This window comes from Trichechus manatus, unplaced genomic scaffold, assembly GCF_000243295.1.
Source record: "Trichechus manatus latirostris isolate Lorelei unplaced genomic scaffold, TriManLat1.0 scaffold00014, whole genome shotgun sequence".
NCBI classification, from domain to species: domain Eukaryota; kingdom Metazoa; phylum Chordata; class Mammalia; order Sirenia; family Trichechidae; genus Trichechus; species Trichechus manatus.
In genome coordinates this window covers 10355843-10369750 of record NW_004443950.1, presented here as the reverse complement: position 1 = coordinate 10369750, position 13908 = coordinate 10355843, and the positions used below count along the sequence as shown (strand labels likewise).

At 51.5% G+C, this 13908-nt stretch overlaps 1 protein-coding gene across 1 annotated transcript in view; it reads right to left on the bottom strand.

The window, feature by feature from the left end:
* CNGB1 (cyclic nucleotide gated channel subunit beta 1) overlaps positions 1-13908 on the bottom strand; it is a 64776-nt gene that overhangs the window by 21355 nt on the left and 29513 nt on the right. Inside the window, exons 16-23 of the mRNA XM_012554164.1 lie at positions 9701-9863; positions 7826-7933; positions 7318-7475; positions 6032-6187; positions 4521-4729; positions 3410-3460; positions 2873-2959; positions 373-437 (exon numbers count right to left, since the gene is read on the bottom strand). Coding sequence (XP_012409618.1) covers positions 373-437; positions 2873-2959; positions 3410-3460; positions 4521-4729; positions 6032-6187; positions 7318-7475; positions 7826-7933; positions 9701-9863 — 997 coding nt within the window. The remainder of the gene's footprint in view (positions 1-372; positions 438-2872; positions 2960-3409; positions 3461-4520; positions 4730-6031; positions 6188-7317; positions 7476-7825; positions 7934-9700; positions 9864-13908) is intronic.

Below are 13908 nucleotides of genomic sequence, written 5' to 3'. Positions count from 1 at the left end.
CCTTACAACCATTCCCCCTATGGCAGAGCTAGGCTGGGGGGCTCATTTCCTTGGGCTGAGACCAAAATGAGGCCCAGGTCACTGGAAATGCTGGTGGGACACGTGCGTCAACCTATGTGTGTCCTCATCACAATTGGGGGAAATGGGATGTTCTCGGTTCTCTGAAACACAAACATCCTTTTGGAGAAGAGGAGGTTAGGCCAGGAAGGGGCCCAGCTTCCGGTGGGGAGGAGGTCTGGGGGGCCAGGGGCTGGAAAGGGGAATCGACAGAGGAGAGGATGGCTGGCTCCATTCTTGCTGCAAAAGCCTCATGTCCTCTGTGTGTGTGTGTGCATGCATGCATGTGTGTACGTGTGTGTAGGGGCGTCTCACCTGTAAACGTAGGCTTTGCTGAGGATGGCTTCCAGGCGGTTGTTAAACTCAAAGAAGGCCATGTACTGGGAGGAAGAGCAAGGCATCAGGGCAGTCCATTGTATGTGGGGTGGCAAGCTGCCCCCACCTCCTAGACCCATTCCCCTGGGTGCTGGGAATGAGGGCCCTTTCCATGGCCCCTGGGAGGAGGAGGCTGGACAGTGTGCTTTCAAAATCAGAGGTCCTTAGCCCTTTGGGGAGTAGAGGTCAGAAACCCCACTTATGAATCTGATGAAAACCACAGCGCATCTCCCCTTACAGTATAATCAGGTTCTGGCAATTTACATGGAATTTCACAGGCTCTTGTTCCCTCTGAATCCCATCAGGAAACTTTGAGAAGCCCATGCGCCCCAGGTTAAGGACCCTGTTTTACTTTAAAAAGAAGACAACTTTGTAAAGAAACAGCATCCCTCACATGGCTCACCTATATCTTTCAAAGTTGTATTTATAATAATAATAACACTGAACCCAAACCAAGCCCCGTGCTGTCATAAAGTCGATTCTGACTCATAGCAGTCCCATGTGTTACAGAGTAGAACTGCTCCACAGGGTTTTCTTGTCTGCAATCTTTACGAAAGCAGATCACCAGGAGTTTCTTCCTTGGTGCCACTGGGTGAGTTTGAACCACCAACATTTGCACCCCCCAGGGACTTTATAATAAGAATACCAGCGTAGTAATCACCACTCTCCTTTACTGAGCACCTAGGGTATGACTGGCGCTTTATACATATACATTTCCCTTATTATTTCTGTATGAGGTAGGTATTATCATTCTCCTTTAACAGAGAAGAAATGGGCATTCGTGGAAGCAAAGAAACTTGCCCCAAGCACACAGATGGTGACAGAGAGAGCCAGGATTCAAACCCAGATCTGACTCAAAACTGCAAGCTCTTTCCACTATGCCGCACTGCCTCTAGATCTCTGTGTATCCATCTTTTGACATTTGCAAATAGTGCTATTGTCTGGGGGTTTATTCTAATTTCTGTCCAGGGTTTAAATTGGATGCGAAGGACCACGACCTTGGGTCCTCACTTTGGGCTCAATGAGTTGCATGCTCTGAGTCATGCTAGCTGTTAGAGCCGTGAGTCACACACGCCCACTGGGACCACCAAGGGACCCAAGACGTGGACCCACCACTACATCTGGGGTAGAGCCTGGCCTGGGGTCAGCCTTCCTCACCCCAACATTTGGCTCAAAGGCAACCTCTGCAGCCCCCTTCCTCTCACAGCCGGGAGGCTCAGAAGCAGCTTGTGGGCTCAGCTCCAGCAATGTGTGGTCTCTTTTCAGTGGTACTTGCATTTCTCCTATTTTTCTCTGCCCTGTTCCTCTGGGTTATTAAGGTTGTTGCATTTGCCTCTTTTGTAAATTCCCTCATCACTGTTTTTGGGACGAGGCATCATATAAGGAGACAGAGATGAATTTAATGTGTCAGCCAGCAAAATTCACTTGGGGAACCCTGTGTTCTCTAACCACCTGTCCACCCTGGTCAGATAGCTGTGGTCTTGGCTCCACGCTGTGCCTGCCAGACCCTCCCCAGGACACTGCTCTGCCCAGTATGTGTCACCGAGCACTGATCAATGATGAACCAGGTGTCAGGCTGTGCGTTCACATACATCCTGGGTGCTTCCTAGATCCTGCGGCCTTGGGCAAGTCACCCAAGCTCTCCTCTGTCCTTTAGATGGGAACATCCTAAAGCAGAGGCCCCTCTCTTGAGAGGAGGCTGGGTGGTACAAGCAGTTTTACAAGTGGCTGCTATCCTAAAGGTTGGTGTGGTTCAAACCCAGCCAGCAGTACCGCAGAAGAAAGACCTGGTGATCTGCTTCTGTAAAGATGACAGCCAAGAAAACCTCATGGAGCAGTTCTACTCTGCAACACATGGGTTGCAATGAGTCAGGGGCAATTCAATGACAGCTAACAACAACCCCTCTTGAGAGTCTCTATAATTACTGAAAGCATAGCCTGTGGAGAATGAGTGCTGGGTTCAAATCTGGACTCCTTTCTACCTGTGTGACCTTGGGAAAGTCACTTACCCTCTCTGTTCCTTAGGTGTAGATGGTGGTAGTAACAGCACTCACCTCATGGGCTGAGGAGTAAGCGCTTGCAAAGCCCCTGGAACAACACCTAACACACAGGGCCACAGAGCACCGGCAATTGTAATGAGCTTGCCACTAGGGCATGTGTGCAGCCAGAGCATCTCCCCTCAGGCCGCTCACAGACGCCGCCCCCTCCCCAGTGCTGCTGACAAGAGGCGAGGGCTGGTGCAGAGCTGGTACGGACATCATCTCAATCATCACATCAATGCTGTGAGGTGGGAGCTATTACTATCCCCATTTTACAGGCAAGGAAACTGTGGCTCAGAGAGGCAATATAGCTCATTGTGGTGGAGCTGGGATTTGAACCAGGTCCATCTGGACTGAAGGCCATTCTGAGTACCACTTCTCCACAAGCTATCAAGTCTTACCTTTAAACATCGGGGCAAGCGAAAGAGGGGGTTCACACCGAATTTCAGGTAGAGAAAGTCCAAGGGCAGGAGGCAGAGCAGGTCCATCTGGAATCCCAATGTGACACCACAGTGTGTAAACAGGTGACCCCAGGTGTGTGGGGCAGGGTGAGGGAGGGGATCTCTACCTTCAGTGGAAACGTAAGGCCAGAATGCCCCAGGCAGGGCCTAGAATTAGCGAGCAGAAGGCACCCCACCAACAAGCACCTGCTTGGCTTCAAAGCCCATGTTTCCAACCCCAACGGCAGCTTCATTACCATGGACAATGGCTCTGTGGCCTGTAGGGGGAGCTGGAGGAATATGGACACATCAGTACGGGCCCTCAGAGGGCCACCAGCCTGTGCCATGGCCTAGGACTTGGGGCCCTGGACCTGGGGTCGGGAGCACACGCCCATGGGAGATGGGACCAGCATCCCCCACGTGACAGGAACCACGTCTCCCGGGCCCCGGGGCCCTCGTGGCTGGCGTGGGTGCTGAAATGCGTGTCCTCGCACACACCTTGAAGCGGCGAGACTTCAGGTAGTTCTTCCGCATCTCCTTTTTGTCCGTCTGGAAGAAAATGGGATCGTGACTGTGAAATGGCCTTAGAGTTGAGTTCCTGACTTTATGGGGAACAGAGATAGAAATCCCCACAGAACCCCCCACCCCTTGTCTTCATGTTGGAGTAACAGGCCCACAGATGTGGAGCCAGACTGGACCAGATGAGGTTCTACGAAACCCTCGCGTTTTACAAGTGGCGAAATGGAGCCCCGAGCCGGAAGGGACTTGTCCAAAGCCCGGCTAGATTCTTGGGTGGAAAACGAGGCCACTGAACGCATGGGCCTTAACCGGACCTGCTTCACTCAGTGACCTTTTGCAAATTTCTTTACTGAGAAACGGGCAACTGCTCTGATCAGGCCAGGAAAGAGGTTGCTCAGAGAATCCTCTCTGCTTGAATCTGTTTTGGAAGCCAAACCTCAGTTTGCCTGGGCACGGCAGAGCAGGTGCTGCCAGTGTGGGAGTTTGGAAAGTGACCCACGCAGAAGACCAGTCTGTGCCTCCCTCTTCAGAGAGCCAGGGCCCCAGTTTCCTCCCTGGAAAATAGGGGCTGGACCAGAGCACAGACCCTCAAACTGGTCCAAGAAGCAGACACCTGGAACTCAGAATGTTCTTTGCAGGACCCCCAGGAAATGCTGATTGCCAGCAGTTACCTAGCTGAAGACCCTACATACATCATCTCAATGAATTCTCTCTCAATGCTATGAGGTGGTAACTATTACTATGCCTGTTTTACAGATGAGGAAACTGAGGCTCAGAGAGGTGGTAGAGCTTGAATTTGAACCAGGTCCCCTGTACTGAAGGCCATTCTCTGTACCCCTTCTCCATCTTTAGTCCCACTGGGTGGGCCAGGAACCATTTCGCCAATGAGCAATACTTGCTGTGTGCAGTTTGGATGTATCAAAGGAGCACAAAATAAGCAGCTGTGTTGTTGAACAAGCACAGACAGACGTTCCTGAGATTTCCCTGTTCATTCATTTGTTGCCTGTCACAGCACCAGGGGTCACTCCCCTGGAGGCTGTGGCTGCGGGGTCTGTCCCCCGGTCACCCCTTCCACCTGCCTGTGACTCACAATGATGTCCCCGCCTTTGACAAACTGCAGGCGCAGCTGGAACAGGGTGATGTCCAGGAGGTAAATGAGGTCGCACAGGTAATCCATCAGCAGCCAGAGATGCACGTTGTCTGGCCTCTGGTAGGGGAAGGCCCAGCGCACGGGAATCAGCCAGCAGTTCCAGTTCCAGGCCATCACCACGAAGAACAGCCACAGGATGTACATCAGGTCTGTGGGGCAGGGAGGGGGCGAGGACATGCCAGAATATCAGCGGAGAAGGGGCTCCTCGTGGGTGGGGTCAGGGTGAGGCGTACTTTTCCATTTGTCTGTGCTTTCCTACAAGCACTACACGTGGCACTTTTGCTGGTGGGATAAAACTACTTTTGTTTAAAAAAAAATCACTGCTAGGTCCTAATAAATCAGAGTACTCTGAAGAGAGGGTGGGGAATATGATGCTATTATTAGATAATTCATTTTTGTTGAAATTTTTCTAAAAAGGTGTTCCCTGCCTTAATAAATATAGCATAGTAAATATTGCATGGTGGACAGATGGATGGATGGATGGATGGATGGATGGATGGATGGGTGGATGGGTGGATGGGTGGATGGGTGGATGGGTGGATGGGTGGATGGATGGATGGATGGATGGATGGGTGGATGGATGGGTGGATGGATGGATGGGTGGACAGATAATAGACAGAAGGATGAATGATGGTATTACAGTTTACTTGGTGATTTTAGAGGCCCAGTGGACAGGTGTTCAAAGCCCCAGATCTCATTACAACAGGGTTGGAGTCCTGCCTCCAAACGACTTCGTGTGACCTTGGGCAAGTGCATCTCTGGCACCTGTCCTGCCCCCCTCAGAGCAGTCACAAGGAAAAGTCAGATGAGAGAGGTAGGAGAGTCCTTTGTAAACTGTAAAGTGCTGTGCAGATACATGGAGTTTTATCCTGAGGAATGTGGAATGGGCTTAAAGGCACGTGAGAGGAATTCACTTTAGACATTGAAGAACTTCTGCCCTTTTCTGCTCAGAGTAGGCTTTCCAGGAAGGAACCAGCCTGAGCAGAGTTGAAAGAAGACTTGGCCAAGAGTCAGGAGACTCCAGTCCTAGGCCTGCCACTGAGTAGTTGTGTCCTCAGGCCAGTTAATGTCCTCATCTATAAGATGGGTGTGACTTATGTTCCTAGTCCAAGAATTTTGTTTTGTTTTTTAAGAATCAGGTGAGGAAGTGTGGGATCACTTTGAAAAGTGTAAGTGGTCCTGAGCCTTGGCCGTCTGTCACCTCTGCTCCACCTCTCATGCCCCCCTGTCCCTCTCCCATCACCATTCTGCTCTCTGGCCCCCCCTCTCATTAAAACCAAAAAAAAATCAAACCCGTTACTGTCATATCAATTCTGACTCATAGAAACCCTATAGGACAGGGTAGAACTACCCCATAGGGTTTCCAAGAAGCAGCTGGTGGATTTGAAGTGCCGACCTTTTGGTTAGCAGCCATAGCTCTTAACCAGTGCACCACCCTACCCAGCACTCACTTGTAAGCGGGTCGATGCTCTGGGGAAACTGGTACTTCTTCCAGGGGCGGCGTTTGAACTTGCAGCAGAGCATTTCACAGTAGTGCTCTTCCTCTGCCTGCCCTGCGTCAGCCGGCTTCACCTCTGGGGCCGGCTCAGGGGCTTTCTTGGCTGGGGCTGTGGGATGACACTGTGACCACCTGACCCAGCTCTGAGGCCCAGGTAGGAGATGCAGAAAGAAGGCTCCCAACCACAGACCCTGGAACTGGAGCTGAGGGGATTCCAGCACCGTCCCACAACCCACCGCCAGCTCTGTGGGCAGAAACCAAGGCGCTCCCCTGGAGTGAGTCCATAGCTCTGTCTTCAACAGCAGCCTGGGTGCCCACCCAGAAACTCTCACCAGATACCAATCTGGAACTGCTTATCGGGAGCTGCCCAAAATGAGGTGCTTCCAAGAAAGCTGGGTATTTCAATTCAACCTCTGCTTATGTGTCTGTGTTTGAGCCCCCTTGTTTCCCTCTGGTGGGCCGGGGGAATTTTGAACCTAGGGTTCCCACCACCCGGGGTCAGAGTGTTGAAGGGGCCCAGGGCATGTGGAAATCAGGGAAATGATGCTCCAGTTTTCCCAGAAGCAAGGATCTCAGCTTCTTCACCTCTAAAATGAGAGACTGGATGGGATCACAGTTTCCCATGCATCTAGAATGATACTTATTGGTGACGTAGGGATTGGCTCTCATAGGTTCAGTATGGCTATGTTTCTACCTTTAGGACTGTAAAGTCAGGCCCTGCTAGGTCCATCAAGGGGGCCATGAGTTCTAAGGTACAGCCCCTCTCCTGGAAGACCTAGAAAACCCTCCCTGACAAGAGAGGGAGGGTTCTCTCCTGATACCTTGAGAGTAAGGTAACTTTCATGTAGCACCATAAGAGTATTGCAAACCAAGGCCTCTGAAAAATAAGATTTTCTAGTTCCAGGATGGGCTGTGGACACTGAGTATAAGACCTTGAGACATGTCGTCCCAGGATGGCACCACCCACAAGCCAACGGGAAATAGGCAGAAAGGTCAATGAGGTGACCGACCCTGCAGGAGAGGTAGTCAAGTGCAACTGGACCATTGGTTTGAACTTTGACCTCACCTCACCCTCACTTAGATCTGTATGTTCAAGACCCAAAATCCAAAGAGTGGAGATCAGGGGTATCTCATGCAGCTCGGCGTTTCCTTGGGGCCACCTCACCATGAGTTGACAGGTAGCTTTGGGGCTTTTACCCTACCTTCGGCCAGAGAGGCCACCTCCCACTTCAGACTCACAGGGCTTGGGGCTCTCCTCATCAGAGGTGACATCTGGGTCGATGAGCTTCTCCTTGACCTTCTCTGTCCGCTCCTTGAACAGCTTCACCAGCTCCTGGAGCCGGTTGTTGATAATTGCACTGTTCTGGCTGGCCGAGGAGGCGGCGCGGTCCTGGTCACTGTGAGATTATCACCCAAAACTGAATGGGCTGAACAGGAAGAGACCCCTGTGCCTGGGGCAAGAGCCAGGCACTGTCTGCCTCCACCTGCCCCTGTTTCCTCTGACATCAGAAACATCAGACCCACTGCTGGCCATGGACACAGCTGGACTCAGAGTCTGCCCATTCTGCAGATTTTGCAGGGCTCCAGGCCGACCAGAAGCAGCAGGAGACCCAGCCACGGGCACAGTCTGCCTTGTGGTGAAGCATTCCAAACCGTCTACACTACCCCCCTACATATAACTCCCTTCTCCCACTCACCCCTTCCCAGCCTTCTGGCTCCCTGAGACCCCAAAGGTGGCCCCACTTACTCCATCCCCTGTGGGGTGGGGGGGTCTGACCAGGCGACCACAGGGGATTCTACTGGAGAAAGCACCTTGAGCTCTTCGGCCTCATCCTCTTGGGAGGGCAGCTTCTTCCTGCAGGGACAGAAGTAGCAGTGCCTTCAGCCCAGGACAGGGCCCAGGGGACAGGAAACTGCTTTGACCCCTGCAGTTCACCCTGCAGGTAACCAGATCTTCTGCATCCTACCCCCTGCTACCGAGTGGAAACGGGGCTGCTGCCAAAGAGCCCTCCTGTGCCTGAAGGGTAAATCATCTTTATGACAAAAAGGGAGAAGGGAGAAGGGAGGGGCACAGCCACTCTCTGGACCTCAGTCTCCACATCTGTTCAATGGGGCAGCACAAAGGTTAACAGCATTGACTTGGTATCAGGCAAACCTGAGTGCGCATCCCACCCCTGACCCTTACCAGTACGTGACCCTGGGCAAGTTACTTAAACTCTCTGAGCCACCTCAGTTTCCAGCTCAGAAAATGGGGCTAACCTACCCAGAGAAATGAGATACCATTCAGTCAGGACTCAGCTTAAATGTCCTTCCTCTCCCCTCTCAGTCTAAAGTCCCCCCTCCCCAGGTCATTCCCCCCGCCGCCCCCCCCCCTTTCTATCACACGCTTCTTTGTGTTCAGCCTCCAGAGAAGGCCTAAAGGCTCATTGTCCATCTTGTTAACTGTCCTCAGAGCTCAGCCTCACCAGCCCTGGGGGAGAGAAACTGCCTGTGGGCCATGGAGTCAAACCCCAGCCCATCTCCACCTCAGTCAAGGCCCATCCTCCCCCTGGAGCTCCAGGTTCCCTATCTGCAGAAAGCTGACTCAATTGTCCCCAAGGTCCCCTATCATTCAGGAAGTCCAAGTCTGCCACAGACTGCTGAATTTGAGATCAAGTAGTGTCTAGGTTGATGGTTTGAGTATGTCCACTCAGATTTTGGAGACAAAAAGATTCTTGTCCAACTGTCTCTACCTCCCTCACCCACCCCCACCCACCCCCACCCACCCCCACTACAGCCTGAGGTCAGCAGGCTGTAGCCTGGACAGTCTGACTGGGGGTGGGAGGAGGGGGCGGGGAGGGGAATATTGCCTCTGGCACCATTTTCCACCAGTATCTGAGGGGCTAATTCACTTCTCTGGTTTTCCCACCCACCTTCTCAATAGTGGAAACTCTGGTGGCTAATGGTTAAGTGCTACCAAAAGGTCGGCAGTTTGAATCCACCAGGTGCTCCTTGGAAACTATGGGGCAGTTCTACTCTGTCTTATAGGGTTGCTATGAGTTGGAATCAACTTGACGGCACTGGGTTTGGTTTGGTTTTCCTCAACAGCGATAACGGATTGCTTTACTGAGAAACACAAAAGATAAATTGCATTTCATCAAAATTTTAAACTTCAGTGCTTCAAAGGATACCATCAAGAAAATGAAAAGCCAACCTACAGAGTAGGAGAAAATTCCTGGGAATCATGTATCTGACAAGGGACTTGTATCTAGACTACGTAAAGAATTCTTACAGCTCAGTAAAAAGACAAAACACTGTCTAGTGTTTGGGATGATTTTTCTAGTGTTTTTTTGGTGTTTCCATTGTATTATTTAATTTAAAAAGGGGGCAGAAATTAGCCCGATCACATTTATTGCCCTTTCTAAATTACAGCCAAGGTTTTTCAGGGCAGGGCTTCCTTATACGGGGCCCTCAACCAGGAGTTAGGAGAACCAGGGAGGGGAGCATAGTCTCAGTCCTGACACCAACTTGCTGTGTGACCTTGAGCCAGCTGCTTCACCTCTCTGACCTCAGTCTCCACATCTGTCAAATGGACATGTTATCACAGTGCTATGAAAAACCCAAGAGAAGCATAAAAGGTGACCTGTGGGTCCCCACTGCTGAGCCCAGGACCGTTAAGGTGTCAGATTTGGCAGGAGAAGGTGGCGGCGAGACGGGCGAGGGTGGTTTTTCCTCCACGATGAGTGGGAGTCTGTCTGCATCAGCGTCTTCCACGTGCACCTCTGGGTGCTCTTTCGTGGCAGGCACTTGGGGAGAGGAAGGAGAAGAGATGGTCAGAGAGGGAAAAGCCAACGCACAGGAGCCTTGCTGTGCTCTTGCAGAAAGCCACAAAAAGCATGTTCAGAGGGGCCTCCGGCAGCCCCACCTTCCAACAGGCCCACAGGAAAGCTCCATGCAAGGGATGCAGGCGTTCAGCTCCCGGAGCCCTCCAAGGATCACGGCCACTCAGCCACCAGCCCAAGAGCCACGAAAGGAGCCGAGACGCCACGGAAGCTCCTGGGCACTGCCTGGAGTCCAGCACTCCAAAGCCCAGCCTGGATTCCCTGAGCCTGGAACCACATTAAGGACTTGGGATGGAGGGGCACCACTCAGGACAAGGGGAGGCTGGGGGAGCTGGGGTCCTGAGGGCCTGGACCAGCACAGCCACGTGGCCCTGGACCAGCTGGCTCCCCTCTCTGAGGCTCAGTTTCCCCTTCCCAGGGTGATGCCTTCCTAGGCCTGTGGGGGAGAGACCTGGAGGGCGCACGGCCTCACGCCTGGAAGCGCCTTGCATCGAGACATTTGAATGTTTCCTCTAATCAAGGATAACAGACTGTCTTTGTAGTGTGTGTTCATTTGTAAGGTTAGCGTTTATAACACCCTCTGTTTGGGTACCTGCTTTGACATTGCCTTGTTTTTATACATGCCAGCTGCCCCTAAAATTTATTAACCCAGTTCCTCCCTGGACTTATGAGAGGCCCAATGCTATGTCCCATGTCCCAAGAGTCAGGTCCTGCCTGGAGGGCCTGGGTATGGCCCTGCCTCGGGCTCCATTACCCACTCCAGGGACTGTGGGGACAGGTCTGCCCCAAGGCCAAGCTCAGGGGATGCTGAGGGGCTGGGATGGTCCCCCCTCGCCCTGCTCCCCATCACACCTGGGCAGGACCACCCAACAGCAGCCGGGCACAGGTATTGGGCACCAGCAAGGCAGGAGTATACCTTCCAAAATGGGGGGGGAGCATTTTTAAATAATTGGATATGTGTGAGATCGGTATAGATAGATATGGATGTGGTTACAGACATATATTCTAAATGCACTGAAATGCTCACCATGGGAAAATCCTGCGGGTGGCAGAGTTGCTTAACCTTCTTTTACAGTTGGGTGGAAAGAACAGAAGACAGCCTCAAGACTTTTTGGCATGTGTTTGACTCAGCCCTGGGGGTTGGGGGGAGGATGAGTAGGAGTCGAGGATTTTTTTTTAAATTAAGGGAGAATGTTTGCCCAGACAAACCAGAGATCCCCAGGCCGTGGGAAGGAGGAGAGAGTGTGAGGCAGAGGGGACCTCACCCTGCTTTCCGGCAGACCTCGAGAGCTGAGCTGGAGGGAGTGGGTGCAGAGGCAAGGGTCGCCCCTCAAAAATGCTCGGGGCCCCAGTGTGGGGCCCTGCTGGTCTCAAGCATCCAGGAGGACGTCTCAGGGAGCCTGGGAGGGGCAGATGCCTTGTCCTGGGCCAGACCCTACAACCTGGATCACCCCCAAGGGAGGAGCGAAAACTTCCAAGACTGACATTTCATTTCCCACCAGCTTGGCAGAGTGGGAACTCAAAATAGAAATGATACTGGTTTATATTATACTGATTTAGAGAATAATATTATTAAAAATATGAAGAGTAATATTGCATGTATTAAATTGGCTCAGAGAATAATAATATTTACTGTTAAGCACTTCCTATGTGCCTGCCAGACATTTGTTCCATGAAACTCTAACTGCTTTATATATATGAACATAAACTCTCACACAGTAAAACCTGTGAAAGCCGGAACCTGTGTGAGGCAGAAACCTGTCAGAGAAAGCAAACTCAAAATTTTCCACCAATAGAGAGCAATATAAAAGTGATAGACTGCACCCTATCAAAGGCAGAAAACTTGCAAGAGCCGGAAAAACAAGGCAATCCCATCGAGTTCCGGCTCTCACAGTTTTCACTGTATGAACTCTTTCAGCCTTCCCAGCCTCTCAATGGGGTAGTTGTGATCAGTGTCCCCATTCCGAGGAGAAGAAATCTGAAGCACAGAGAGGTTAAGAAACTTGGCGCAGAGCCAGGATTTGGATCCCCAGGGTATGCTCTTATCCCCCACGCCACACAGATTCTCCAAATCCTGCCCTCAGACTGGCAGCCAGCAAAGGTGGAGTCTCTGTCAAAATGAACCCCAGCTCAGGAGGTGCCAAGCAGAACCACTGAGATGCGAAGAAGGTTCTCACTCCATGTTATCATTGTCTTGTGTGTAGCACCTAAAATTGTGATGTGTCACAATAAAGCCACATTGGTCCACTGTCCCAATATGTCACCAGAAACATTTCCCTGAGTGTAGGCTTCCCAGGCACCAGGGAGAACACAAGATGATTTTAGATGGTACAGACAAGGCAAAGGAGAACATGGCATGAGACCATTACTCCCGTTTCAATTCTGTCTCGGGTGATCGGAAGCCTCAGGGGGGTGCTAACGGCTTTACCTCCTCTCTGACTCGTCCTTCTCCTTTTTGGCTAGGAGAGCAGGCCTCAGCTGCAGGTCTTCAGCAGGCCTCCACCTCACTAGAAACTAACAACACTATTTTGTATTCTGTGTATTTGTAGTGAGGGTTACCCTCAATTTATGGCAAGCAATACTGGTTCTCCATGTCAGTGGTAACATCAAGTTTCCTGGTTAAATATATATCTAACTAAATAAAAAAGTGAATCCATTGAAGAAAAATCCCACTACTGTCGAGTCAATCCCGATTCATAGCAACCCTATAGGACAGGGTAAAACTGCCCCATAGGGTTTCCAATGCTTTATGGAAGCAGACTGCCACATCTTTCTCCCACAGAGCAACTAGCGCGTTCAAACCGCCAACCTTTCGGTTAGCAGCCAAGCGCTTAGCCACTGTACCACCAGAGCTCCCTTGAAGAAAAATAGTGAGCAAATAAAAGTAGAGGTGGTATAGAATACAGGAAAAATCAGGGAGCGCTGCATGGTGGGGGGTGGAAGTTGGGGAATCCTTTGGAGTGAGTCAAAGGAGGGCTTGCCTGCTGGAGGGCTGAGCCTGGGATATCATCCCTTGTCATGGGGATGATCTGTGTGCCATCTCCCCCACTCTATGCCCACCCCAAGCCAGGAAGAGGAAAGAAGAACCACAGTGGGTGTCTTCCCATGAAATGTTGACTTCTGCCTGCCGGGACTGATACTGGATGGGGTCATCCAAAAGGAGGAAATAAGCAACCAAACAAAACAAAAAGGGAAAGTGGGCAGGTCTGGCTTGAATTAAAGCAGAAAGTGACAGGGACCAGCCCAGAGGCGCCAGCATGTCCCTGAGCACTTTGTCATCAGACAGAAGCAGCAGGAACCCAAAGGCCACTGCAGGGATCTTACCACAATTAACCGGATCCAGACTGGCCTTCCCTCTGCACTGATCCCTGAGGACGCCTCTCCTCCTAGTCTGCCTGTCTGCACCCAGGGGGCCTTTCCTTTCCCACAATGTCATTGATTGGGCAGATATCAATGGTTCTCAGAATATCCCGCTCCCAGAAAACCCTCAAGGTCAGTAGATTCTGTCTGCAGTGAGCCCCCACATTTCTATTCTGCTCCTTTCACTCTCCATTCCCCACCCTCCAAGCCTCTTGGCCTGGAGATCTGAATGACTTGTTTACACTAGAATGTGAGTGACTACCTATATAAAAATTGATGATGTGCAGAAAGCAATGCATAACCCAAAGGAATGAATTGCTAATTGCGGGATTTCAGGCATGGGAAGAAGAGGACTAAAATCCCTGCAAGTCACCACCACAAAGCAGGATGAAGGCATTGATCAGCAAAGCAAGAGGAGGTATCTTTCCATGAGACCAACTAGTGGTTCCACACCACGGCCACGGCACCCATGACGGAAGCCAGTACAAGCCACGCAGAAGCAGCACACCGTGGAGTGGGTACAAGCACGCGCTGGGCAGGCAAGTTCACGCTACCTAGGCGGCGGATGGAGCTCCTGGTCTGCTTGGCGAAGCTGGAGTTGGACAAGGTCGTCCTCCGGGAGATGAGGATGGGGATGCGGGTGGTTGAG